This window comes from Oreochromis aureus, linkage group 5 (genome assembly GCF_013358895.1).
Source record: "Oreochromis aureus strain Israel breed Guangdong linkage group 5, ZZ_aureus, whole genome shotgun sequence".
NCBI lineage: Eukaryota > Metazoa > Chordata > Actinopteri > Cichliformes > Cichlidae > Oreochromis > Oreochromis aureus.
The window spans coordinates 27,201,561-27,229,444 of record NC_052946.1 but is presented as its reverse complement, the minus strand read 5'-3'; the positions used below and the strand labels follow the sequence as shown (position 1 = coordinate 27,229,444).

The 27,884-nt window shown below is 37.5% G+C and overlaps 1 protein-coding gene across 3 annotated transcripts in view; it reads right to left on the bottom strand.

Annotated features, from left to right (window-relative positions):
* The window catches only part of raly (RALY heterogeneous nuclear ribonucleoprotein), a 118,301-nt gene that overhangs the window by 22,020 nt on the left and 68,397 nt on the right, over positions 1–27,884 (bottom strand). For all 3 annotated transcript variants that reach the window (XM_039611897.1, XM_039611899.1, XM_039611898.1), the window contains exons 2-5: positions 21,913–22,241; positions 16,934–17,003; positions 15,845–15,892; positions 2,700–2,863 (exon numbers count right to left, since the gene is read on the bottom strand). In XM_039611897.1, coding sequence (XP_039467831.1) covers positions 2,700–2,863; positions 15,845–15,892; positions 16,934–17,003; positions 21,913–22,168 — 538 coding nt within the window. In that variant the 5' untranslated portion in view covers positions 22,169–22,241. The remainder of the gene's footprint in view (positions 1–2,699; positions 2,864–15,844; positions 15,893–16,933; positions 17,004–21,912; positions 22,242–27,884) is intronic.

Genomic DNA, 27,884 nt, shown 5'->3' with positions numbered 1-27,884 from the left:
TTACGGCTGCAAGAGAACTGGGTATTCTAACATGGTACCGTAACATGGCGGAACTGAAAATAAAACATTATGTGTTATCATCCTCACTGTTTTTTTAATAGTTACAGTGATAACTTAATAATATGAGTGTATTATTATTTCTTTACGGAAAGAAAATCTACTAAATAATATCCATATTCTCTTAAAGCCGCAGGACACAGAAATAAACTGAAAACTATAAAAGAAAAAAGAAAAAGGCCACATGTAAGTGTATGTAACAGCGTTTTTTTTATTTCACAGAACAAAATCATTTTTGTATGAAGCTATATGACTATATATATATTTTAAATGTGATACTGGCATTTATTGTATTTGATGCAATAAATTAATTTTGACGACGCTTTTGAATTTAAATGCACAGATAATATTCTTGAAGGGGGTCAACAGTCAGCAGGAAAACAAAAGATACTACCATTTAAAACCGATGATAACTTCTTTATTTCAAATGGGGGGGAAAGGGCTTAGTAAAGTTCTTTGGACACAGAAGTCGCCGAAGTTCACATCACTTCTATCTACAACTAAGACAAGGTTTGTTAAAATGTCAAAGATAAAGTCAAAACGCTAAAACGGGTCCATCTGTTTCCCATTTCCGTGCTGGAGGGAAGCATCTTCAAGGCAGTGCTGTGATGGATGTGACCCCATGTTAATGCTTTGTCTATGATAGTTTTAATATTAAACCCCCCAAAAAAAACCGCTTTCCATGTATTAGTTTTTGGAATACACGGTGTATACATAGATGACTCTTAACAAAAGCTTATCACGACCTGAAAGGTAAAATCTTCAATTCTTAAAAAAATCTTCAAAATTGCATGAAATGTACTAAATTGTTATAGAAGTGAGTAATAATGGTTAAAGTATCCGTTAAAACGACTAAAACGCATCTTTTTGGAGTTGTATTTGGTTAACATTAACTGCTTTACTGCTCTGGTATCTTTTTTTGTGAAGCATTTTGTGATCTCTGTCTTGAAAGCTGCTATATAAATAAAATTTTACTTACTTAAAAAATGCTTAGAATGCAAAACAGGATACACAAAATCTAAAGTAAAAAAGCAAGAAAACCAAGATTTATTTTTTAAAGAAAAGAATACACAGCATGTAAATACAAATCTAAAAGCTGGGTCATTACTAGATAATTATTTAATTATCCTTTATTAACAATTTTAAAAACAAATATTCAAAAGTAAAAAAAAATGTTTTATTAGGCTGAGATTAGGGTTCACTGATTTTGATTAAGGCAATGGGAATTTTATTTATATAGTGTATTTCATTACACTCAATGTGCTTATGTCCTCATGTGGGTTGTGTTAAAGCTGAGGTCCCTTGACGGTGAAGCAGGATCATCTTTAGATTTAAGTCTTGATTTGGAACAGCCAGAAGAGCCCCCAGCTGAAGCTCTAAGGCTGCAAACTAGTGGATATGACTTCAACATTTCTCCTATGTAGCTCGGGGCCAGACCCAGAGGGGTTACGAAAGTGATCAGCAAAATAAAATTCCACCAAAAAATTAAAATCCCAAAATATATAGTACATAGGAACACTGTAGAGAAGCCAGGACTGGTTATTCTGTTCATGCTATCCGCTAAAGCCACAAGAAAAGATGAACTGCATTCTGAATTGGAGGCAAGAAAGAGAATTTTTTAAAATTTAGCCCAGAAAAGAGGTAGCAGATGTAGTCTCCAAAGCAAATAAAAGCATGGATGGCTTTTTCTATATGGGAGTATGAGAACGAGTGGTAATAGCCGTAGTAAATATTAATAGTGAAATGAATCATGTGAAATATAAAAATGTCATACCGTTAACCCTAGGTCCTGTTGTTTAAGGATGTCCTGTGTAACTGCAAGCACAACTTAGTTCATATCAGCGAGCATTAGGTCAATAGGAGGGAGAAAAAACTGTTCTGAGATCAAATTTAACTGCCAAAAAATGAGCAGTTAAAAAAGGCCTTTGTTTATTCTCTTCAAAACAATTTGTTATGTAAGTTTAATGAATACACAGAAAGACACTTAAATCTGTGACATGTAAATTGCTTTGTGAGCTCTACTTAGACTGAAAAATTCAGGGAGCTGACAGGGCCTCTGCATAATTTGTTTAGAATCTGAATATGCCTTCAATTCATGTGATGGGAAACTGGTAAAAAAAAAAAAAAGGAAAGAAAAAGACAAGAGAAAAAACAAGAGAGAGACAAGAATTAACCTGATGTTTTGGCCTTCCACTGTCATGCAAAAGCGGGGCTTGAAAGATAGATGAAGAGGAGGTTTGAGACAGGGTGGAGCTGGTTAGAAATTAAAACAGAAGAGATAATGAATAAGAGAAAAGCAAGAAAGATATGTAGTCAGAAGGAAAACGTTTGGTGACAGAGCTGTGTTTTTTTCCTAAAATCAATATCACTGACAATTTGAGTATTTAACAATTTATATGTAAAGAATTGTATATCAATATATGTACGTGCATATTTACTTTCTTAAAATGTTGATATTTATTTTTACTTCTACTTGGAAAAGTAAACAGTAATAAACTAAAGTCAACACATCAGACTTTAATGGTGGATTAACCTGGTGTTTAGCACACATTATGATATGATGGTATTGCAGTGCTTTACAACAGTGTCTTGTAAAGCAATGCTGGCTGATAGTTTGTTCATTTCTACAAGTTGAAACTCACATCTTTGTTTGTTGCCGTTGCTGGTTGGGAGGATGGAGGCGTTACACGCCAGCAGTTTGACGGGCAGAGACTTGACCCGTCGTACGAGGGGTACAGCCACTCTCGGGCGTTTGACTGGCACCACACGTGGAACAGGAGACACTCTGCCACGGTACTCAAACAACCTGCGAAGAGGAAGGGGAGGGGGGACAGTAAGAAGGAAGAAGGGGCATCAAAGTAAAGAAAGACAGAAAGGAGGGTGGAAAGGAGGGAAACAAGAGGAAATGTTGAGATAGGAGAATAGAGTTCAAGTAAGGAGCCAATGTTTTGAAAATGACGTAGACTGTACCAGCATGCTAAAAAAACTACATTTATCTTTAGCTGAATCTATGAAAAATGCCAAAGATGAAGATAGAGTGTCTATGAAAAATTTGGGAAAACTGGACAAGTGGAAGATAAAAAAAGAAGATGGAAGCTTTAGATGTTGTATTATCGCTTATATTCTTTTGATTTTTTTAAGATATTTATTGGTGTTTGGGTGTGTGTGTTGTGTCTTTTATTTTATTGTGTATCCTTTATTTCATGTGCAGAACTTTGGTCAACTTTGTTGTTTTAAATGTGCTTTATGAATAAAAATTTGCATTAGAATGTACCGAGAGCCTAAAAAAACACTATCTGACAAATAGCTATCTGTACAATGCAGGGGAGGCTCTGTCATGGTTTGTGGCTTCATTTCACCTAGTGGTGTGGGGAAGCTTGTCAAAACTGATGGAATTACAAATTCAGAAAAGTATGATCATATTTGTATCCACCATCTGGAAAGCATCAGATTGACAACAGCTTCAATTTTTAATATGACAATGATCCCAAATACACTGCCAGTACAGTACTAGCATACCTGGATGAAGAAATATACAACATCTGTCATGGACTGGCCTCCCCAGAGCCTGGACCTCGACAGCCTTACTGAAGCAGTGTGGGATTGGATATGTGGATGTGTCTGGAAACTTGCTCTACTTAATCAAGATATTTTCCCCTAAACTTTGCTTTCTTTAAAAACAAAACAAAACTTTACATTCAAGTAAATAATTTATGCAAAAAAACTGACAGTAAAACTGAGAATGTCTGGCTTTGTGACTGTGCTGCTCACAGCTATACGTAAAAACAATACCAAGATTTAATGGCCAACATTTATTAGCTGCCTGGCTTTTTTAGTACTTCCATCGGCGACTGTTCAGCAAAGAATCAACAACAACTATTAAGGTATTCTATTAGCCTTGTAACTTCTCAGCAGAGCTTTTGGGAAAAACATCTGTTGCAAATGGTTTACTTGGATTTTATGAGGATAAAAACTTTGAAAAAAGACTTTATTACTATTGTGGAAAAACAATATTTTTGATCTTTCTGTGTGGAACTTCTGGTAGTTTGTTAACCCCTGTGGCTTTAACACAGTGATTTAGTAATGTTTTGAGACTTTAGTAATTTCAAAGCCTGGCATCTGTGTTTTATTGAGCATGACATCTAAATAAAAGTGGTTTAGAGATTCTAAGGCAAAATAATTTACGCAGGCATCATTTTATCATTTTATGAAAGAGTCCAAATTGATGTCTAGTGCCACAGAAAGAGCCAGAGGAAAAACGTAGTTTTTGAGATCCAACATATGAGCCTCATTTTCTTGTGGTACACCCTGATGACAATCTGCTGATGGCTTGAATAAATTTATGAACTTCATGTTTCACAAGTTTAAAAAATATATGCAAAGTTATGTTGCCAGAGTAATGCAATTGGTTTACATTACAGTTCAACCAAACAGAAATAATCTGTAATAAATTAAACCTTTTGAAACATTTTCAGTTTTAAATCTCAGTTGTGTTTGAACATGTTGCTGCAAATAAAAGAAACATGAGCTCATGCTGTGAAACTGCTGAGGCAATTCAATAAACATCAAATGTCTTTAAACAAATTGGAATAAGCAGAATAAGCTGAAGAGCAGAAATGAATTACGACGGCCCAAACAAGTTGATTCTTAATTTTGAATTGTAAAATAGTTTTGAAATAACTTCATTTAGCAATATCTGCCACTGGTTATTTATTTCGCAAAGATTAGCAACAACCAGGCTAATGTAGGGACAGAATGTCAGTTAAAGCCAGTGACTCTTTTATCGCATTAAAAGGTAAACAATTACATAGTTTCTATATCTGAGTTAAAGCCATTATCTCTTACTGAGGTTTTAAATTTTGTTGAGCTAGCTAATGGAAAGAAAGCCTGGCCATGTTGAACTTGTTTTGTGGGTTCAGGTGTAGTCCACAACCATAAGCAGCTTTACAAATTATAAGGCCAGGCCTCATTAAGGAATCATTGATTAGGAGAAACAGATAAATAATCTATAACATACATTTATTTTACTATTTTTTAATATATTTGTATTTATTTTACTCCGAGATTAAAAGCGAAGGATGTGACTGCCAGCTCTAATTATCTCTCTAGCTGAATAAAAAGCATGAACTCAACAGTTGCTTGTTTAATGTATTTTCAACAAAGGAAACTTTGTGGAGCTGCTCTGATCCAGCATCGCTGAGAAGAATGAATAATTTAAAGAGTAATAAATTTATAAAACTATGCAGATTTCTATAATGCAATCTCAACAACATAATCCCATTCTGCGTAACACACTGATTTACTTTAAATGGTAAGAATGTGGCCATCTCTTCTGTTTGTGTGAGAGCGATGAACTACTGCAATTTAAGTCTGAAAAAGGGTTCCATGAACCTCAGGTCAGAGTGCATGTTTGGGCATAGTTAAAAAGTTAACTGCTTAAATCAAAATCTTTATTTACACCCAGGAGAAAACATGTCATGAGTTGGTTATTCAACTCAGGTCATGAAAAATAATGAAAGTTTTTAGAAACCTTTTGGATTATGGTGATTTAATTCAACCACTCTGGGAACAATGACCTCCATTTGGCTTTACTAGATTATGTGCTATGAGACACAGTCCACCCAAGCCTGCAGTTTGAAACTTTTTGGACAAGCAACATCATTTTTTGGTCTGTTTTCAGTAATACGCCCAAACAAAGTCCATAACCTCCAGATTTACACACTCCTGGAGGTTGTTCAGATATTAGATAAGCTGAGATTTTTGCAGATAGCAATAAAACTGTAAAGTCAAAGGGCTGATAATCATCGCAGATAATTTGTCCAGATGGCATGGCGATTTCCTCCCCTAACTTAATAAAAAACCATGAAATGGTAAATCATATTGTGTAATATGAAAACATAATACCACCATTAAAGCAAAGCTGTTCTGCTGGGCCACGCAAACCCCAGCAGAAGAAGTCCCTGATCCCCTGATTTACTGTAAAGATCATACTTTAGGAGATGGATAAACTTTGATCCCAGCTCAGGTGATGTAGGGTCATGAGTTTCAAAATAAATAAGATACAGTAAGAACAATGGGAAAAAAGATGACTGCAGAAGCATTCTCTCTCATAGAGTCCATTTTTGATATTGAAGTAGATCCACTTAACTCAGATTTTTGAATTTTAGGGTCATCGTGTTTTATTTCACATGTGCACAGCCTCAGCCTGAACACTCTTAAGCTATAAAAATACTTATAGCCTGGACTGTTTATAATATTTTTACAGTTAAAAATGTGAGTGAAAAAGTGAGATTGACACATGGGATGGGTGTAAATCAGTGCTGAGGTCTGCAGCCCAGCTGGTCAGCATGTTTCACCAACTGTTAACAAAACATGTCTGTCCACTCGAGCTCAGAAAAGAATCTACAACTCTGGTTTCGATGCTGGAGGGACTGAAATGGGTTTGAGAACCCAAATTGTGGCCAAAAGGTGAGTGGGTGGAAACTATTGATTTGTTTTCTTCGCAGGGTGGCTGAACACTGGGAATACGACTGTAAACATCTGGAAGGAATTCTGTGTAGCAGTGCTGTTCTTTGGAAAGCTTTTGAAATAAGCCAGTTAAGGTGGCTGGTTCAGATACCTGATTAAGAATGGGACATGGATGCCTCCGTGTGGAGGCGCATCTTACCCGCCCTTTCCCAAGTCTGCCAACAGGACAATCCAGTCTGGAGCAAGTGTCACATAACAGAAGTAATAGATGGAATATTGCACATTACTAATATTAGACAAAAAATCTCACTGATGTAATGCTTTATTTGCAAATGCACAATACAATCAAGTTGTCATGTGTACAGTGATCCTAAACTTGTAACAGTAAACAAGGCTAGGTTCATGAAGCAATGTTTTTGCCAGTTTGGCCTGGAATAACTTGGCTCACATCAATCCCCATCAAACATTATTTGGGATAAGGCTGTGAGCGTGTTCCCAACTTTTTCAGTGATCTTGTAGCTAAATGAAAGCACATTACTGCAGAAAGGTTTCAAAATCTGGTGCTAATCTTTTCCAGAGCAATGAATTATTATAACAGCATATGAATGTCCATAACTTTTAGCATCTTCACCAGCCACACAAGGGTGTTCACAAACCTTTGGCCATAAATTCTCTGTGTTGTTCCTATGCTCTATCTGATCTTTAGCAAAGAAAGCCACGATTAATTAGAGTGAGGCTGTCTTTTGTTTTGTATTTTTAAATTTAGTGTTTAATTTTAAAAGAGGATATCTGTTGACAGTAGATATCTACACTACGTGAGGCTCACAGCTGGTGTGGTAGAGATGTACTGAGAAGTTTTTTTCATTTGTTTATTGTTAAGACCATGACTTGTGCATGTGTAGTAAGTGTCAGCCTACACTTCACTGACTTTGCTGTGGGTGTAAATGCACGAATCGGTTTCTTCCTGATTAGCTTTAAACGTGTATGGGGTCTACAACTGGGAAGTCATTAAATATGTGTGTTCTTGAAATATTGTCCTAATAGTATATATGATTATTAAATAAGTTGTAGGAAGCAACCACTTTGTTCAACATTTCTGACATACTTGTCTTTTAAATAAATTGGCAATGTGAGAGTCATGCTGTGGTAATCCTTGGATGAGGTGCTTATTTAATTTCAAACTGATGGTGCGTATAAATGATCTTTCAAGTCTAAACCACAGAAACTGGTTTACGCTGGGTTCAAAGGATTGCATATGCTATCCACACAAACGCCATTAATCCTTTATGGCATGCTGAATGAAATAAATTTAGACTTTTTTGCAAGTGACAGTATATTGGAACGTGACAAGAAATGTTGTCATTCAAATGTCGCTTCCACAGAAAATAACACATTTAACTCTAACCTTAAAGGAAAATATGAAAATATTTAGACCAAATAACTATTCACAACCAAATTGGTTAGCGACAGGTTTAGGTTAGATCTATGTTCCAGTTTCTTTGTGAGCACATACAATATTTACCTCAGCTAGTCTTCCAACAGAAAGGGGGTTAGAGTCATGGTCTCCATGTCTCCTCGGCTGACCTAGTGTGCAGGCCACATGTTTTTGTGTCTCTTTCTCTCTCTCTCTCCTGTTTTTCCTCTGTCTGCGTGGGCGGAGCTCACCTGGGCTAATCAACCACCTGCCACGGATCTGTCTGATTGCATTCTTTGCCCAAGCCACTATTTAAGATGGTGGTTCAGTGGACTTCTTTGCTGGATTGCTGAGTAACCTCAATTCCCTGGACCTGGCCCTGCTTCCTGACCTGTTTTCCCTGAAGTCTGGTAGTGTGGTGTGGTGTGGTGTGGTGTGGAGTGGAGTGGAGCAGAAACGTGAGAATGAGGACGAAGGAGTGGAGTGTGTTATTTGGACCCGTTTCCCTTCCTTCCCTGGATCCCTGGAAATCCTTAACCCTTCGCACTGTATATAGTTTCACCAGGTGATTGTGTAAATAAAATTGTGACTTTTCTTTCTAACCCTGCTGGTCTGTGCCTCAGTCCATTCCGTCCTTGTGACTGCAAATCAAGCTACTAGAGCTTACAGTTTGTAGTCTTTTCTATACATTGGAATTCTATCGTTTCATAAAACATATTTAAACTACTAATAATTCGGTGAAAGAATAAGATGGGAGAAAGATGCTTATTTTCTCTACTACTTCTTCTGAGTTCATTTTTATATACTTTTGATATTAAATATTCTCCAAATATTGTTAGTTGCCCTGCAGGTTAGAACGCTCTCCTTGTAACTCTGTGATTTTTTTTTTTTTTGTTTTGATTTTTTTTTGAGTGCGTATATGCCATAATCAGTGTTGGGTGTAACACATTACAAAGCAACATTACTTCAGTTATATTTACGCATACTGTAGCAAACAGTTGTGGTCAAAAGTCATACACTCCCTGACATTTCAAACTTGTTCACCCAGTTCTTGCTTTTTAAGGTCATTAAAGATGTCTTCTGTACAATCATACCACCCTAGACTACAAACAAAATAATTTCAGAGGTGGCAAGAGTAGAGATACTTAAGTAAAACAACATTTTTGAAAAAATTAAAAGCTGATGTACTCAATCAACTTCTTAACTTAGGTAAAAGTAAAAAAGTACAGACTCGGAAATGTACTCCAAGTAAGAAAATAAAAAAGAGCACTTTAAAGGACAATGCTACCAGCTATTTATGTGCAATGCTAACTGAGTCATATGCTATATTAATTCAGTACACAAGAATATGAAATGAATATGAAAGTTATTCAATCTAAATTCTAATTTTCCTGAATGTACTCAGTTTAAATCTGTTATGTAGAACACAGTGAAAAACAATTAAAAAATACCTTAATTTTCTGTTGCCTATATTGTAGAGTTGATTTTGCCTCCACAGTTAAACAGGAAAATGAGTAGGGTCAGGGGTTAAAGTGGGATTCAGCAGGTAGGGGAACACAAAGATTGGTTGTAGTGGCTCAGTGTGGGGAAAAGCCACGATAATTTCCATTGACAGTTCCAGTGTACAGGCTGTAATCAGCTGACTGCTGCTTGAGGTTTACTTTCTTTATAGTTTAACACACAAAGAATTCAACAAGAATTCAAACCCAATGCTTCACAAGCTGTCTTAGCTGATTTCCATTCTCTAAACTGGAGATGGGGTAAAGGCAGTCAGCCTTTGAGGGGGTGGAAATTTGATATTACTTGACAAATTTGAAACTGTGTGGGTGATTATTAGAAGTGGAAATTGTACGGATAAAGGAATACACGCCAATATACAGGGTGGGCCATTTATATGGATACACCATAATAAAATGGGAATGGTTGGTGATATTAAAGTCCTGTTTGTGGCACATTAGTATATGTGAGGGGGCAAACTCCTCAAGATGGGTGGTGACCATGGTGGCCATTTAGAAGTCGGCCATCTTGGATACAACTTTTGTATCAAACTTATTGGTAATGTCACAAGAAAAACAATGGTGTGCTTGGTTTCAACGTAACTTTATTCTTTCATGAGTTATTTACAAGTTTCTGACCACTTATAAAATGTGTTCAATGTGCTGCCCATCGTGTTGGATTGTCAATGCAACCCTGATCGCAACACCGCAGGAGAAATGCCAGCACAGGCATCCAGTATCCGTAGTTTCAGGTGCTGCACATCTCGTATCTTCACACCATAGACAATTGCCTTCAGATGACCCCAAAGATAAAAGTCTAAGGGGGTCAGATCGGGAGACCTTGGGGGCCATTCAACTGGCCCACGACGACCAATCCACTTTCCAGGAAACTGTTCATCTAGTGGCCTTGGGGTTTCCATTGATGAAGAATGGACCCACTATCGTTGTACCCCATATACCACACCAAACCATCAGTTTTGTTGTTCCAGCATTGGAGGGATCCATCCAATGTGGGTTAGTGTCAGACCAATAGCGGTGGTTTTGTTTGTTAACTTCAACATTCACATAAAAGTTTGCCTCATCACTGAACAAAATCTTCTGCGTGAACTGAGGGTCCTGTTCCAATTTTTGTTTTGCCCATTCTGCAAATTCTGTGCGCCGATCTGGGTCATCCTCGTTGAGATGCTGCAGTAGCTGGAGTTTGTAAGGGTGCCATTTGTGAGTAGCTAATATCCGCCGAAGGGATGTTCGACTAATGCCACTCTCCAGTGACATGCGGCGAGTGCTACGCTGTGGGCTCTTGCTGAATGAAGCTAGGACAACCACTGATGTTTCTTCATTAGTGACAGTTTTCTTGCGTCCACATTTTAGCAAATCCAACACTTCACGAAGCTTAGCAAGCAGTTTGCTAACTGTAGCATGGGAGATGGGTGGTCTCGTAGGGTGTCTTGCATTGAAATCTGCTGCAATGACTCGGTTACTGCGTTCACCAGATATCAACACAATTTCGATCCGCTCCTCACGTGTTAACCTCTTCGACATGTCAATGGCTGTGAACAAAGAGAAACTTGTAAATAACTCATGAAAGAATAAAGTTACGTTGAAACCAAGCACACCATTGTTTTTCTTGTGACATTACCAATAAGTTTGATGTGTCACATGGCCCTCTTCCTATTGAAAAAACAAAAAATGTATCCAAGATGGCCGACTTCTAAATGGCCACCATGGTCACCACCCATCTTGAGGAGTTTGCCCCCTCACATATACTAATGTGCCACAAACGGGACTTTAATATCACCAACCATTCCCATTTTATTATGGTGTATCCATATAAATGGCCCACCCTGTATAATGTAGCACCAATTCACAATAACAGCTGCGTTAAGGCACTTCAAATCGCAATGTAAAGATCCCACAATGTTAGATGGAAACTATCTGAAAAGTGCTTATGAGCATGCACTTGGCGACACTGGCAAAGAAGATCTCCCTTCTCACAGAAAGTGACCTCCAACAATCACAGACAGGGCCCTAACCCTAACCCAGCCATCTGCTGTGACATGTCATGCAGCCATAACATATAAATGCAATGCTTAGTGCATTATGAGAAGTCCACCAGGAGCCAAAGCCTATAGCAGCATAACAAATAGATGGCTCAGGAACTGCTCCACAGGCTTTCAAGCTTGCCTTTTAAATAAAGAAAATTTTAATAGCTGTAGGCTATACTTTCCATTATGCTTCTAGCAGCTCCAGGAACCACAAGTAAGCATGCACTCTAAGAGCGAATTGCTCTATTGGGATAATATGACACTAAACAGCAGTGGGATGCGGTAACTTTTACAGAAAGGCAAACAGATCTTTTTCTGTCACCCAAATAGTGAAAGAAAGGGTTTGCATGGGTTACAGGAAGCATCCCAACGCAAGAAATTCCCACACTAGCCCACATTTTAGCCATGTCTTCAAACACCCCTGACAGCAAAATTCTTTGTTCACTCTTTGTTTAGAGGTAAGGTAAACTTTAGTGGAATTGTGATGAATAAGAGGATTAATAGACGCAACTGGTCTTCTTCTCTGGGAGACAGAGAAACCTCAATTACCCCCACTTCACTGCATTAGACTTTTGTATTTCAAACCAAAGCTTGACACATTTTGACAGCAGTCAAGAGGCTTTGAGAGAGGCTTTGTTTTTCTCCTGTTAGCATGACCATCCCGAAACACGAATGCTTGGCACCACAAGCTTCAAAAACCTCAACATATAATGACACCAAATAACCCCCTATTGTTTTAGTGGGTTTTTTTCTCTGGGTAAATGCAAAGATTGTATTCTTTGATTGGATACAGATACTATTTTGACATCTGGTGTCATCTGGATGCATTATCATAGATTCTTCTCACCAAGCAATTTCTGCTTTCTGTTCTGCTCACACATGTAGTTGTTGAAAGTTGAAAGAGGAAAAGCCTCCCTGCTTGCTGAGTTACTAAGATTAGTGAATATGCTTAATATGGTCTGATCTCATATTGTCACAATTATATGTAAATACAGTGTCATTACACGCGAACAGTTGTAATTTTCGTGCCTTTTAATGCCGTTTCATCATCACTCAGTAAAGTCTGGAAAAAATTATATGAACCCTTCAATTTAGTGATTCGTAGAACAGAACCTAATTTAGCAGCCACCACTTTCAAAGGACTTTCAAAGGATTTTTCCTGATGCTGTTTGCAGAACCTTGAAAAATGACAAGAAGGAATTTCAGACCATTTCCCTTCCATTTCAATTCATCACTATTTCTGGCATATCCTTTCAGAGCTTTCCTCTCTAGGCCAGCGGTCCCCAACCTTTTTTGTGCCACGGACCGGTTTATGCCCGACAATATTTTCACGGACCGGCCTTTAAGGTGTCGTGGATAAATACAACAAAATAAAACTAGTACCGGTACCAAAAAAAAGAAGATTTATTCATAACACACGTGAAAAGACCCAGGAAAACCGAGTTAACGATAAAAACGATAACAAAATAACGCTGAAAACCGATAAAAACCCTGAAAAACATACATTTCACACCTGAGCCTCAACTCTCGCGGCCCGGTACCAAACGACTCACGGACCGGTACCGGTCCGAGGCCCGGGGGTTGGGGACCGCTGCTCTAGGCCATATCTGGAGTCAGATCATCAACTGTGTTAAACTTTGGCCAGTTCAAGATATGAACACTTTTTCTTATTTGAGTAGTTTTTCTTATTTTTTCCTGTGTGGTTTGTTTTTCTTTCTTTCTTTTTCTGTCTTGGTGCATCATGAAACTATCCCAAACATCAGGTCACAAACGGTTTCACCACCACCCCCTTCAGCCGTTGTATGGCCTGGAGGCCTTGAGGTAGCAAATGAAGTACAACAGCTGCGATGAAGTTTCGTTAATGGTGTGCACTTCATTTATTAATTTTTTAAATTTTTGTCCTGAAGTGTTGTGGAACCTTTAGTCTTTGTAAAACTGATATATCTTTCATTTGTGGTATTGTTCATTTTAAAGCTTAAAAAAACAAACAAAAAAAAACCACACAAGACACAAGAATGAAGATTTTTTTGCAAATTGTAGAGGTTTCTGCTTTTTGTTTTTTTTTAGCTGTTTCTCACCTCTTTTAGGATTATTTACTGTGCTTTTGATGTGAATAGGAGAATAACAACAGTATTAAATTTCTTGCATGTCAAGAACAATCCTTCCTCTAATGTCCTTTGGAAATTGAGATTGGGGATGGTTTACACCAAATCAAATACAGCAGACACATCAAGGGCCATCTCTACAACTCACACTTTAAATTTGATTTCCTTAAATGGAATACCTGCCTCCAAATAACTTTTAAAGAGGTTGTTGTCACTTACATTCACTTTTTTCCCTGGGTGGACTGAAAGTGATTGCTCAGACTGTTCAATAAAATGAAAAAAGGTTACAGGTTTTTTTTAGGATTGTGACTTATACTGCCTATTCCAAATTTTCTTTTCTTCCTAAAATTTTATTTATTCTTTTCAACAAGAAAAAAGCAGCAAAACCTTTCACACGTGTATTTGTCTACTTAACATATGTAAAGATTTTATTTTGAAGGCTTTAACACTAATGAAAATCATTTCAGACATACATGACTGGGAACAACAATTAGCTTAGAGTCTGAGGAATTCCTGGACTACAGATGAAGTTTTTCTTTTCTTTTAACCACAACTGCAATGCCTTTGATGATGACTTTCACCTGGTCTTGTCAGAGCAGTAATAGTTACCACACTGTGACCTGACTGCAGAGGTCAATTTAAATGGTCTAAATTCAACCAGATGTTTCTCAGATAAGACTTTTTGAAAGAAAGGTACAAAAAAAGAGAAAAAAAATCCCCTTAAGGAGGATAATATTGTGTTGAAAGATTTTGTCTGAAATCTTGTAGATCTTATCAATATGATGAAAGATACTGTTAACCTTCCTGCTGTGTTAGCGTTAAGTCTGATCAACTGTCAAGTTTTGCTGTCATAAATATCAGCTCATAGAATCGTGCTGCTGTAAGGATTTGTGACAGTCTCCACAGTGGGCACCGTAATATAAATCAGTCTCTTCAAAAAAGCTGCAGTTCATCAGTAAGTAAAAAAGTCCCCACTGTTCCCACTAAATGAGATCCAACCCAGCACATGAAACAGTGAGAAAAAACCTCGTTTAACCATTATCACAGTATTTGGACTGTGTGGTGTGAAGTAAGGCATGCATTTTTGCATTTTCAGTAGTCATTAGGAGATGTTCTGGTTCTTTTATATGAAATTCCAACATCAAGACATTAGCTTTGACTTCATTTTTATTTTAGGGACGTGGAGAACCCTCTGGGATGCAAAAACTGGTATGTAAGACAGATGGTGAGCAAACGGTATGGTGAAAAAAGTCCTGAATTTTCGATGCGCTGGCACATGGTGGCACACAGCCGAGTTCAGGTCATTTCTGCTGAGTATTAGAACTCTGCTTTGACAGTCTCAGCCTGGAGGCCTCCAATAATAAAAAATGCTGAAAACGTCTGGGTCAAAGCCAGAGACCGAACTGTCATCATCAGAAAGATCCTCCACACATAATTTGTGTTCGTTTGAAACAGAAGTTGGTGTTGTCCAGAGTGAAACTGCAGACACGGAAGAGCAAACGGCACAGTTCTGCAGCACTATATACAGATCAACAGTATTAACAGAAAAAAATGTACAAACATCCAATCCGGTGTTAAAAAGTAAAAATGTAAATAATAGTGTTATGTATATACAATTTGGGTTATTGCACATATTGCACATATTGGTACTGCACAGTGGTGGTTTATAGACGTATAACCTCGTGTTTTCAACACGAGGTTGAAAACAAAAGGCGACAAAGCTTTTGTAACTGTGGCCCCCAGATTGTGGAACTCTCTCCCTTTGAGCCTGAGATCTGTGGACTCAGTGGTCGCTTTTAAAAAACAGCTAAAAACTCATCTTTTTAAACTTGCTTTTGGTTGATTTTTATTTTTAGGTTTTAGCTTCTGTGAAGCACTTTGTGATTTTTATCTTGAAAGGTGCTATATAAATAAAGTTTTACTTACTTACTTACTTACTTATGGTCTTTGGGAAGAAACTGGGAACTCTAAAATAATGAAATAAGTGATATACTGTAACTTTTTCAAATTTGTGGCATTTTTTATAGATCAAAATATCCAACCCGATATTTTGACCTTTACAATTTTCGTTTATTCTATATATATATATGTAGTGGTCAAAACATTTTTTCCTCAGTTTTACATTCCACAATTGGAAACTAATAAAGGGCCTAAAAACCATACTTTCTCTGTTACTGCTGGATAGAGATGTCCATATGTTACCTGAGGGGTTACCATAATTAACCTGTTGCTGACAGCTGAAAACAGTCCATGTGTTACCTGTCATAGAAGTCTTCTCTGTAGTAGTCATAATCAAACTCATAGCCGCTGGGTAGAAAAAGCACAGCAGAACATAGAGTTATAGAGTATTTTTCATTACATGAGCATGAAACTACATATAAAGCACCATATGGCAAAAAAAAAGCTTTTTGGCATTTCCATGCAGTTTATAGTTAAAAATACAAATGAAAAATAAGAGTGTATAAAATAGTTACAATCTCTGTGGGAAAGAAACCAGAAAACCAGACAAAAGGTATTCAAACCAGAGATAAAACAAGAGACAATAGATCGTCAAACAGACTGCTAGAGGCCAAGAATCAGTGCATTTATGACACATATTTTAAAATTACTGTTAGCATCCACTGTCTGTTAGCATGTCCTGAGAAGCACAGTGAAGTGAAGCAGGTCGAAAAATAAACCTGTTCCTTTTATCACTAAAAATGACCAGTCACAGTATCACAGTTGGTAGCTATGAGCCTACTTTAGTATGCAGACAATGACAGGTTTAAATGGTAGAGTGAACATGACTCAGCACCAATGTAAATATAAAGAAAAGTCCTCAGTACTTCTTTATAGATAGCTAGTGTGGCAGGGCGTGGTCGGTGGATCTTCTGCGGCGAGGCGGACACACCTGAGCACCATCAGCTATCACGCTGCACCCGTATTAAAAGGCTGTACTGGGTCCTGAGTGTTGTTGTTGGAGTGTGTGGCTGTGAGCTGAAAAGCTGCAGCCAGTGTGTAAACAAGCAACCGTGAATAAGGTGCTGAAAAGCATGAGTACATGGTCGGGTCTGCCGTGGGTTTATTACAAATTGATAGATAGAAACTTTATTGATCCCAGAAGGGAAATTGTTGTTATGCATTGTAGGTGGTTTTTGATGCTATACTACAACTTTCTTGTGTGTGTCCATTTGTTTATGTAGTAATGCCGTTTGTGGTCATATTACTCTCTGCCAGGCTTCCTAATTAATACCTTGGCCTTAAAAAGAAGCTTTTTAGCAAGTTCCTGAAACACTCAAAGAGCTGCTTAGGAATTTAAGTGACACATTAATCAAATAATCGATCAGTCTGATAAATAGCAGTGTGTACCTGTAGAGAGAAGCTGCTGATCGTTTCAGGCCTTTGGGTCTGGGCTTTGGCTCTCCCGCCATGTTGATATCTGGAATATATATATATATATAAAAAAAGAACAAACACTCTGTTAACTACCAAATAAAATTATATTAATCGATCATTATAAAGTACTGTAGCTAGATCACAAAACAGTAACTCTATCTGTACAGTGTCTTTAACGTAGATCTAAGCCAGTTCCTGTGTTAGCTTGTAACTTCCACTAGAGGTAGCTGTTGAGCTATTTTACAACAATAACAGTGCCAGCTGTTAGGTCAGTTCCCGCATACTGTACAGAAGGGGAGGGGAAAAAAACAAAAAAGTAACCCCTCAGCTGTGTTTGTTACTTCGCTCATTCTCTTATGTCTGTCAGTGTTCTATATAAATACAGGCCATTTACCATTTACCAAAAAGGAATATAACAGTACATCCAAAGTACATGCTCTACAATAATTACACGGTTGTAGAAGCAATTACAAATATATGTAGCTGCTGTGTAGGCCAAAGAAAATGAAAGAAAATGAAAAAAAAAAAGAAATTATCAGCAAACTTTCTGAATCAGACATCCAGCTAAAGACGTGGAGGGCCTGAGCTTATTTTAGCTGACTGGGATAAAAGCAGGCTATACCCTGAAGAGGTTATCTGTCAACCACAGGTCTAACAAAGACAGACTGACAACCAAACAAACCTTGGAAAGCATGTTTTAACCCAGTATCATCTTCCTTTGAGGCACAACAATAACCCGTAAATCACTTTTCTCCCCTCAAGTCCTGAAATAATTGTTGTGTTCTTCTAATGTTTTGTAAATACTGCAATATAAATTATGAACAACTAAAATATGAAAACTTAATTACACCAAGTTAGGATTAATGAAATATGTATGTTTTTAGGAGGCAAAATGATTTGAATGAATTGGGAGGAAAATAGTACAGAAACTAAGAACAATGCGTCCTTACTGTAAGATTATTAAAGACAGTTTGTTGAGACTGTTTTCTTTTTTTGGTTCATATTTGTGTTGTTAATTACACAGTGAAAGGAAAACAAAGGATCTGTCATTATGAATGATGAAAATGTCATGAGCTGATTCCTACGTTGTAGTCTTAAATTTAACAGACTATTAGAGCTCATTTGCTTTATTTCCACCCAGCATGGGTAGATGGTTAATGGCTAGTCTGCTAACAGAGGGGGAAAAACAGAACTTGCACTGATGAATCACCATCCATCCATTTCTAAATCACTTCATGGTTCAAGGTCCCCAGAGCACCAGAGTCAATTCCAGCATGCACTGGGTCACGGAGCACCACAGCTCACCAGTCTATCACAGAACAGCATTTACTTTCCAGTTCACCTAACCTGCATGACTTTGGATTGTAGGAGTAAACCAGAGCATCTCTATGAAAGCCTTACAAAACTGGAGGAAACAAACTCCATACAGAAGAAAAGGCTTCAGCAGATTTGTATCAGACTGGGACCCAGAACTCGGAATGAAGCACTGATACTGCAGCCTCTCACAAATCAGTGAGATATTTAGATATTTCCAAGCAAAAATTACTGGCAACTTGGGAAAATACCTCTTCAGGTTTGATGTGCAGTGTTTACATGTATTTTTTCACTCTCCAAAGTATCTTTAGATTGTAAAGTTTACTCAAGCAAAAATACAGGCAAGTGCAGTAAAGCAGTAAAATATACTCAAATATAAAATAAATTAAAAGTTTCAAAAATGGTTGAAGACCTGTTAGTTTAAAATTGCTGTTGCTTAAGCTAAATTAGTAATAAATCAATAATATTGTGATCTCAGTTCTGCAAAACTACTAGAACCACTTTATTAGTTTATTAGTAGTGGCCATCGTAAGGAGAGAATACACAGCACGTTGCTAAAATCAGAAATATTAAGTAAAGAATCAGATAAAACAATATGTAATAATATAAATAGAATCAGATAAAACAATATGTAATAATACTGTAGTTTTAATAACATTATTGTAATGTAGTGTGAGTTAAGGCAGAAGCAAAATGTTACATGGGGAGCTGTTTGGGCTGGTTACAGAGGAAGCAACAGGAAACGCTGTTGACACGAGCATTTTAGGAGAGCAAACAGTCTTACCTCATACTGGCCGTTCTGTTCATCTGCTTGAGTATGATTGTTGATCAACAAACTGCTAATGAGCCAGTGCCTGTGAGCTACTAAAAAAAGCAGCTGATGCTAGTCATCCAACACCAGCCCCCCTTAAATCCTCCTCTGCTTGAATATAAGGTGATGCTCCTGTCTTGTTAAATTTTATGTAGTGCAGGCAGCACTTGAAGCATAAAGACATCACCACAAGTTGAAAAGTATATAAAAGGATTTGAAGCTGACGGATAAGCGAATTGCATTTGGATACTGTGGTTATGTTTAAGCTATGTTTGGTTGTACTGTGCATTTGAGTTTTCTGCTATGTTAAATACTACGAAGGCAGATGTAACATTTCTGCACTTACATGAGGTCTTATTGCCCAAAAAAACTGTACATTTTACAGTAATTGAAAACACGGAGTTACTAAATTTCGCAGACAAATTTTTTCACCTGAGAAATGTTGAAAGATGAAGACAGAGATGAAGAAAGATGAAGAAAAAGGATCCATTGAGGATAATAACAGGATGGAGCGAGGATGAGGACGGAAAGTGAGTTTTCAGCAACCAGAGGCTATAGATTCAAGCCTTTTAACTTCACCGTGAAGGAGAGTGTGCACGTGCATATGTGTGTGTGAGTGTGTGTGTGGGTGTGAGTGTGTGTGTGAGTTTGAGGCAGTGATCCAGAACTGTGACTCCAGCCAGGTGTGAAAATGGTTGGAGTCCATTGGTTTGCAGGAAACACACAAACACACATACCTTCCCCTCTATGACCTAGGGAAAAACACACACACACAGACACACACAGTCCACCTGCTGCTCCATATGCCTCACTGACTTTACCTGTAGGTCCTGCTATTTAAAGAGGAAGTCTGTTAGGGACACACACACACACACACACACACTTTCTATGTCCCTTTGAGGAGCAAGTCATTTCAGTCTGTAAAAACACTTCATCTGTCAGCTGATGAGCGCATTAAAATTATAGTGGTTTATGAATCAATACTACACTGATATGATTACCTTGGCTGGAGCACTAACTTTGTGCTCTTGTCTAAAGCAAAAGGTCAAAATATGTGTTTGATGACACAACATGCTGGGTTTTTTTCTCATGTTTTACAGTGTTTACAGAAATTTGAGGACCATACTGAGACAAATACCCTGTACAGTACTCTTTGTGCCTTAGAGGAGTACTAAGCCAGCTTTCTGATTTCTCCCTCCCTCACTGGACTAGACTGAGAAGAGCCTGGTGACAACAGATTTTATGAAAACTCATTTTGCACCACATAATTATATATAAATTCTTGTAATAATAATATGTGGTTATGCCTGCTTATGTGAAGTAATCCATACTGATTATTTTTATAGAGTTTCTTTATTATAATTTGTTTTTAATTCTCACAAACTAAAATTTATCATTTAAATAGTTGGAAACAAACAGGATGAGCGCAATATACTACATGTATATGTATATATGTATGTTCCACATTAATTTTTAAAACTAAAGGTTTTGATAACTGACAAACATGTTGTACGTGTGTTAAAATGTACAAAAGCAAACCTCATGGGGCATTTTTAATTGCTGCATAACTGATTTTGTGATGTTACTGACCATGATTCAGGAATATTGTCATATTTGGAATAACAATATGATTTAAGAATTTGAGGACTGCAGCTTTTTTTTTTTAATACTTCAGGCTGCCCAAGTCTCTGAAACGCATTCTAGTGAGTGGTCGTTTTACAGGTCAACTCTTAATTTGACTGTGTCTTAAAATTGCATGATTCTTCTTCTGCTGATTTTCTTTTTTGTGCTGTATTGCACATTTTTTGCTTTTTTATGACTATTTTTTCAAGCAGTCTGTTAGCAGAGTCAGTCTTTTCACAGTCTCAACATAAACTGTCTTCATGTCATTGCATGTATTGTTTGAGTCTTCTGTTAAAAAGGAAACTGAATCCCCAAGGTATTGGCCATGCTTAAAAAGTGCCTCAGAGAGTGGAAAGGACAGGATAAGAGAATAAAAAGATATTTAAGTGGTACAGAAAAAGAAGATGGCTTTTATATGATTTCTACAGCAACACACGCACACACACACCTACCTACACAAAAGCTGCAGAGGGGCAGAGAGCATCACTTAGAGGCCCCTTAGCTGTCACAGCTTTATCCTCCATTACACATAAACACAAACACACACACACACACACACACAAACAGAGAGAGAGTTTTGTTAGTGAAAGAGCAATTAACCTTTCAAACCACTATAAGAACACTAAGATACACACACACAGAAACACAGAAACGCTTCTTTCAGTTACACTCATCCACGTACATTCTCGTTCTCGCACGCCGCACTGAGAGAAGCTATTATAGAAATGTGCTTGGAGCCCTGCAGTGACTGAGCATAAACCAGTCGAGTTCTTCACACCAGCTCACTGACAGCTCGTCTCTTCCTGCTTCACCGGGGGACCAGGCAGGGGGAGAAAAACACTCCAGCAGCTTAAAGGCACACTCCGCTTAACTGTTTTTGCTCCTCTGATATGTTTTTTTCCCACCGCAATAGCAAAAAAAAATATGAGAGAGAGAGAGACTAAAGAGGAAATTGGATGTAATGATGCTTAAGGGTTGTCACAGGTTAGAGAGTTTTTTGTAGTCAGAGCTGCTAGATGTTGGATTTATTATAACAAAACTGTAAATTCTGAAGACATTCATCTATCAGTCCTTTGGTGGGTTACAAGCTTCAGCTGAATATCTAATCCAATAGACCAACAGTGTCTTTTTGCAATGTGGAAGTCCTAAAAGTTTTTTTTATTAAGTAAAACTATAATTCACATGCTGTTTCACATGAACTCACCGAGTGTTTGTCCTGCCAGCACCCTGCCGTTCTCCCCAATCACAGCTCCCCTGGCGTGCCTCTCACTGGCGTACTGGACAAAGGCATAGCCCTTGTGCACAGAACAGCCGAGCACACGGCCATACTTGGAAAAGATGCTCTCAACATCAGACTTCTTGACCACCGCTGTATTCAGGTTGCCAATAAACACCCGTGAGTTGATGGACTTTGGGTCTGTCTTGTTGGTCACATTACTGGTCTGTACCTTCAGTGACATCCTGGAGAGAATGGCGATGGAGGTAAGTGCCAAATGGATGGATTGGAAGGCAGCAATGTAGACAGACAAGTATCTGGAGAGAGAGAAGATACATTTTTAGTTTCAGTGACAGATACTAGAGGACAGCTGCAGGAGTCTCACTGACAGACATTTAAGAATTATTCCCGTAACTGAGCAAAGATAAAAAGGTAAATGCTGATTTCTTCCCTTTCAACACACTAAAGGCAGGGTAGACTGATGGCCCATCAAAAACGCAGACAACAGCTGTATATGTATGTATTTCTCCACACGATACCAACCAGTTACTGTAGTTATGCTGATTAATTTCTGAATTCTTCGTAAGTTTTTTGCCTCTCCTCCCACTTCTTTTCTACTTCATTAGTCATAAAAATTGGGCCTTTAATTTGAGACTGAAAGCAAATGAGTTTTCTTTGTTGAATAAACAGGCGCTCAATCATTATTCATACAGATTTAAAGATTGGTGCACATGATATGACTCATTACAAGGATTATAAAGGTTATTTTCTAAAATTCAAAGTTCTTTGTTTATATGTATAAACATTTCTTCTTTGATGAAGCTTGTTTTTATTTCTGGATTAGATGATCCTAAACCATTTGTTAGTTATGCTGCTTCAGGCTCAAACCACTGATGGACTTCACCCAATACACTGTGATGCACTGAAGATTTTTTTCTGCACTCACCACAGGTTTATATACCACTGCAGCATGCTATTAAATTTTTGTCTTCTCCCTCCTATAGTTTGTATTTTGTCCCATCCCCTTATGTAGTCTTCTCTCAGTTTCTGTTTTAACAACAAACTGACATCATAAATGTTGTACCTGCCTGCCACACATGTTAACGTTTAAGCAGTTACCTATGTTAGCCATCTGTTACGTCGCCATTAAGGTAGCAGCTAGTGGCTACGACTAATAATCGAGTGATACGGTCTTGCCCATCTGTAGCGTTATAATAGACTGTGTTAATTCAACAGATAACAAAATTATGTGTGTAGAAAAAAAATACATCCATTTTTTTGCGCTTATCCTTATCAGGGTCCCAGCTACTACTGGGTGAGAGGGAGGGTGTGCTATGTTTTTTAAAGTCCCTGATTGAAGCTGAGAAAAGTCTATCACCAACTGGACACAATCAGTGGCAGCTACCTTACCTACTCTATTTGGTCACCAACAAAAATATAGTGCGAAGTATAGAAAATAAAAGGGACAGTAGTGGAATACATTTTCATGGACTAGTATCAGTTTGTAGCCATTTTTTAAATCCTGTGTTCAAGTTTGAAATTCTAGTATTGTGACAGTTCTAGTGTGAATGCTGACTATTTCTAAAAGGTCCCTCACCTGACCATGCACCACTTAGTCTTCTTCTTCTATAGTTTCATTAATTAAACAAAATAAATACAACAAATACTGAAAGAACAGCCGACCAGCAATAACTGCAGTAACTAAGCTCTTCTCATTCCTCTAATAAAGTCTTTCACAAAACAGAGACTAAAATCTTATTTACTTATAATTATCTGTGTACTAATTACTAACCACTTCCATAAGTGAAAAGGAAAGAACAGCTACAGTCTAATCTGAATATGTAGAAGAACAATGATAACAAGCAACAACGTTGATCTGATCCAACAAGTTACGGTGGCCCAAAATGCAGCTGTTTTATCACGAGACAACCAAAATTGATGACAGAGCAGAATTTGAAAACTAATATAACAAGCATCACGTAGCAATCGCCACACTCTCCACAAAGTGATCTCCTCTTTTTATCTGTGTTAATAACAGCTGGATAAATGAGTAAAATGAAAGATGGAAAAGAAATGACAAATAAGGAAAGTAAAGAACATTTAAAACATAAAAGAAGATTACAAGGGTCAAAGAAAAAACACTATCAATCAGCAACAGAAGAAGAACGAGGGAAAACAGAACAGATGTGAGGACAGTGCAGTGAAGCATCAAAACAAAGAAGGGGAGAGAAGAGAAATGCTGAGGGCAAAAATAGAAGTACTGGCAGCTCCCAGTGTTATCCCTCAGCCTCCTAGTAGATGCACCTGTGTTTTAAATTTGAAAATCCTAGTGGATTTTCAGAAAAGCTGATCTTGAGGTCACTGGGATGTGACCTAGATGTAGCTGTGTTATCAAATTAAATTCTTTTTTTCAATTTATTGTGTTCACAGGATTTTCAGGAAATTTGACTTCTGACCTTAAACTTGGGTTCAAGGCCACAGGGTTTCACCTATGGTATCAGTTTGAAAGTCTTATGTCACCTTGTTCTTGACTTATCACATTTACAAACTTGGGGTGCATGCCCCCCGCCCGTACAAATACTGCACATGCACGGAAGGATGTGAAACCAAACAAACTTTAAAAAGATTAAGAACACTTTAATCTTTCTTTAGAGTCAAAGTACTTCTGCTGTCCTCCACACCCAAGATTGCTTTGCAAACAGGAACTGCTGATATTTGATTCATACCGGTTAAAATTTTCCAAAACCAGTGTTAGAGTTTAAGCCCTAAACAAAGCCCTAAGTGAGGAGATCTCAGGTAACTTATCCACCATTGAAGAACTTTTAGCTACTTCTATCACAAACCGCTGTAAAACTCCAGGAGATCATTGCTCACTTGAAATTTGATTCATCATGGCTTCATTGTACTTGACATTCAGATATAAACTTGGCATTTACAAAAAGCCAAGGGAATCATGCAAATGAGTGAGTGATTTATGTAAACTACTGATAGCAGAGTAGTAGGAGTGAAAACTGACAGATGAGTCAGCAGACAGGAGATGGAAAAATGTAACTTGTTGTTCTGTCAACAATGACATGAATCAGAAGAACTTTGGTACACAGAAAACAGCGCTAAGTATAATAGACGAAGGAGCTCAAAGAATTCTGTGGGGGCTGGAAATCCTGCAAAACACCGGAACAATACAAATATTCAAAGCTTTGTCAGACTCATCAAATGATCAAGGTTAGAAAAAACTGCTCAGATCCTGATTTTAAAACTTTTGAGTTATCTTCGACCTTCTGTATGGACATTGGAACACTGGTTAGAACAATGACCCCTCACCCACTGCATATTGTATAATACACGCAGAGGCACAAGTGATAAAAAAAGGTAATTCTGATAAATATGTTGGTGTACACTTTTCTGTAAGCATAACTTTGGTAATAGTATATCTTCTCCTTTCCTCTCTATCAATAGAAATATCCAGCAGTGAGTTCCAGGAAGCAAGAAATTTTTTATGGTTTAGCACTGTTGACTGTGTGTGTGTGTGTGTGTGTGTGTGTGAGAGAGAGAGTTTGGGGGGCATGTTTGTGAGTATTAAACCAAAAAGATTTTTAGTTTCAGACCTGCAACTCGAGAAAAGTTAAAAGGTTAAAAAGTCAAGTTAAACCAACTTCCTTTGTGTACATGTGCGCGTGTGTGTGCATTGATGATCTCTCGTCCTTTCTCCACTGACCTTCCCAGTGACAGAGCTGTCTTAAAACTGATTGGTGAAACTCTAATAAATCAAATTGAGCTTGGCCTTGAGGACCTGTGTGTGTGTCTGTGTGTGTGTGTGTGTCTGTGTGTGTGTTTGTTTGTTTTAGAGGTCCACAATTAGTGGACAACAGAATAGTGTTGATCCAGCACATCCAGCGTGTTTATGTGTATGGGTGTGTGTGTGGGGTGGTAAATGCATTAAGAAGAATGAATGACGACTTTGGTAAATGTAAACAGGTTTTGACCTGTTTTGAATTGCACATACATAATAAGGTTAAGGTCCTAACAATATGAAGCACCTAGAGGCAACTGTTGTTGTGAATTGACGCAATATAAATAAAGCCAAATTGCACTGAACTGAATTGAAGTGAAGGTTGGGATTTTATTTATTTATTTTGTTTGCCATTAATATAGCACTACTGCACTCTACTGCAGGAACTTACCAACATCCCACAGATGCAAATTACTACAAAAACTTTTAGGCACTAGAAATGCGTTTATGGTCTTATCCATCCCACAATACCATTAGCAAGGCATTTAACTGGTAATAAGTTCATACTACAGCATGAAAGCAACCAAACAACATAATTATAGTCATACAGTATATTTTCAGCAAAAGGAAGACAAAAACCCTCCAGAAAATAATTGATTGATATTGTATGTAGATACTGAAATAGCCTAAAATTACTGAAATAGCTTTCTGGTACATAACGAGTGTTCCTGAGCTGGTACACATCTTAATATATTCAGTCTAGGAGTCTATGTAGATTGACTTGCTTTTGGAACTATCTTTAAGTAGCTGTTGGAGAATATGCAGCTCTTGGCATTTACACAGTAACTTACTCTTTTAACCCAGAACATTGTGCTTGGTAACATCATGTTCTGAATGAATGTTTACATTTACTGCACTTAAATGTATTGATGCATGCGATGATCTTCCCTGAAGACATTCTGTTTAAAGTGTGTCTCCATATTACCATAAAAGGTTATACAAAAAGTACACAATGCACTATAAAGAGGCTCGCACTGTACTGGGATGAGGGTCATAGGATCAAACATTATCAAGCATTAAACAACAAAATGCCTCAAATCTAACAGAAAGTTGCTTTGGGGGGAAACAAACACATTATATGTCTCTGCTTATCCTCAAGTTCGTTAAGCAAATTAACACCCTCTATTTGAGTTTTTTGGATCACTGACACATGCATCCAATGAATCTGAGAAATGACTCTGATTTTAATATCAACAATAGCGTTTAAGCTAAAATGAGCTTCAAGGCATATTTTTTTTTAAACAGTTTGGATCACAACCTTAGTTACTGCAGTGCTTCTGAAAACAAAGTTCTTTTAAGATCACGTCTGAAGATAGCATGTCAGGGATGCATTTTTGCCCCTCAGCTGTAAAAGTCAGTTTGAATCTCAGTTACTTCGACCTCAAGGTCAAAGCAAGTTTTATGAAAATCTTGTGACCAGAGCAACCGACTTCAAAGCTCAGCACATCTGTGTTGAGCAAAGTTGTATAACATTTTTAATGGCAGAGGCACAGTATTATGAACTGTAATTAAAAACAAGAGAAATATTTAAATACAGATTTAGATTCTCAAAAATGAATATTTTACATTTTCTAAGGATGTCACAGTGTTGCCACTGTTGCCAGTTCCTGTGCCTCTGCACACAAAAGTCTTCAAAAGAGCATCATACTTGCTATCAAATAGACAAATAAACTTTAGACCAAAACAATACAAGTGTTTCAATGATGTGTCAATGATGTTAATGACTTTTTAGCACACACATACACATACTGTATATCCATTTAAAAATATATATACAAAAAAAAAGTAATACTTGTGTTAATTTAAATTTTTATTTGTCATTAATATTTGGAATTTTTACTCTTTTCATCTTGCAAGAAATAAGAGATTAACCACACTTGTCACACTGTTTATTTTCCTGAAAACTCATGTCATGGCTTGACCTCGTGCCCAAAACCTCAAGAAAAACAAGCATCCATGGTAGGTGCTCAAAAGCAAACGACACAGACTCTGCGAGATTAAGCTGACCTTGTGCCAAGTCCAGTGCAGGTCAATGAAGTCAAATCACCCCACAGTAATATGAAATGGACTTACTCCCTGCTCTGTGCGTGCAGGATTAACATGCAGATAAGCTCCCCAGGTTCAACGATTCGCATTCACTAAAATGTCCACCTTCTGAGTCTTGCAAGAG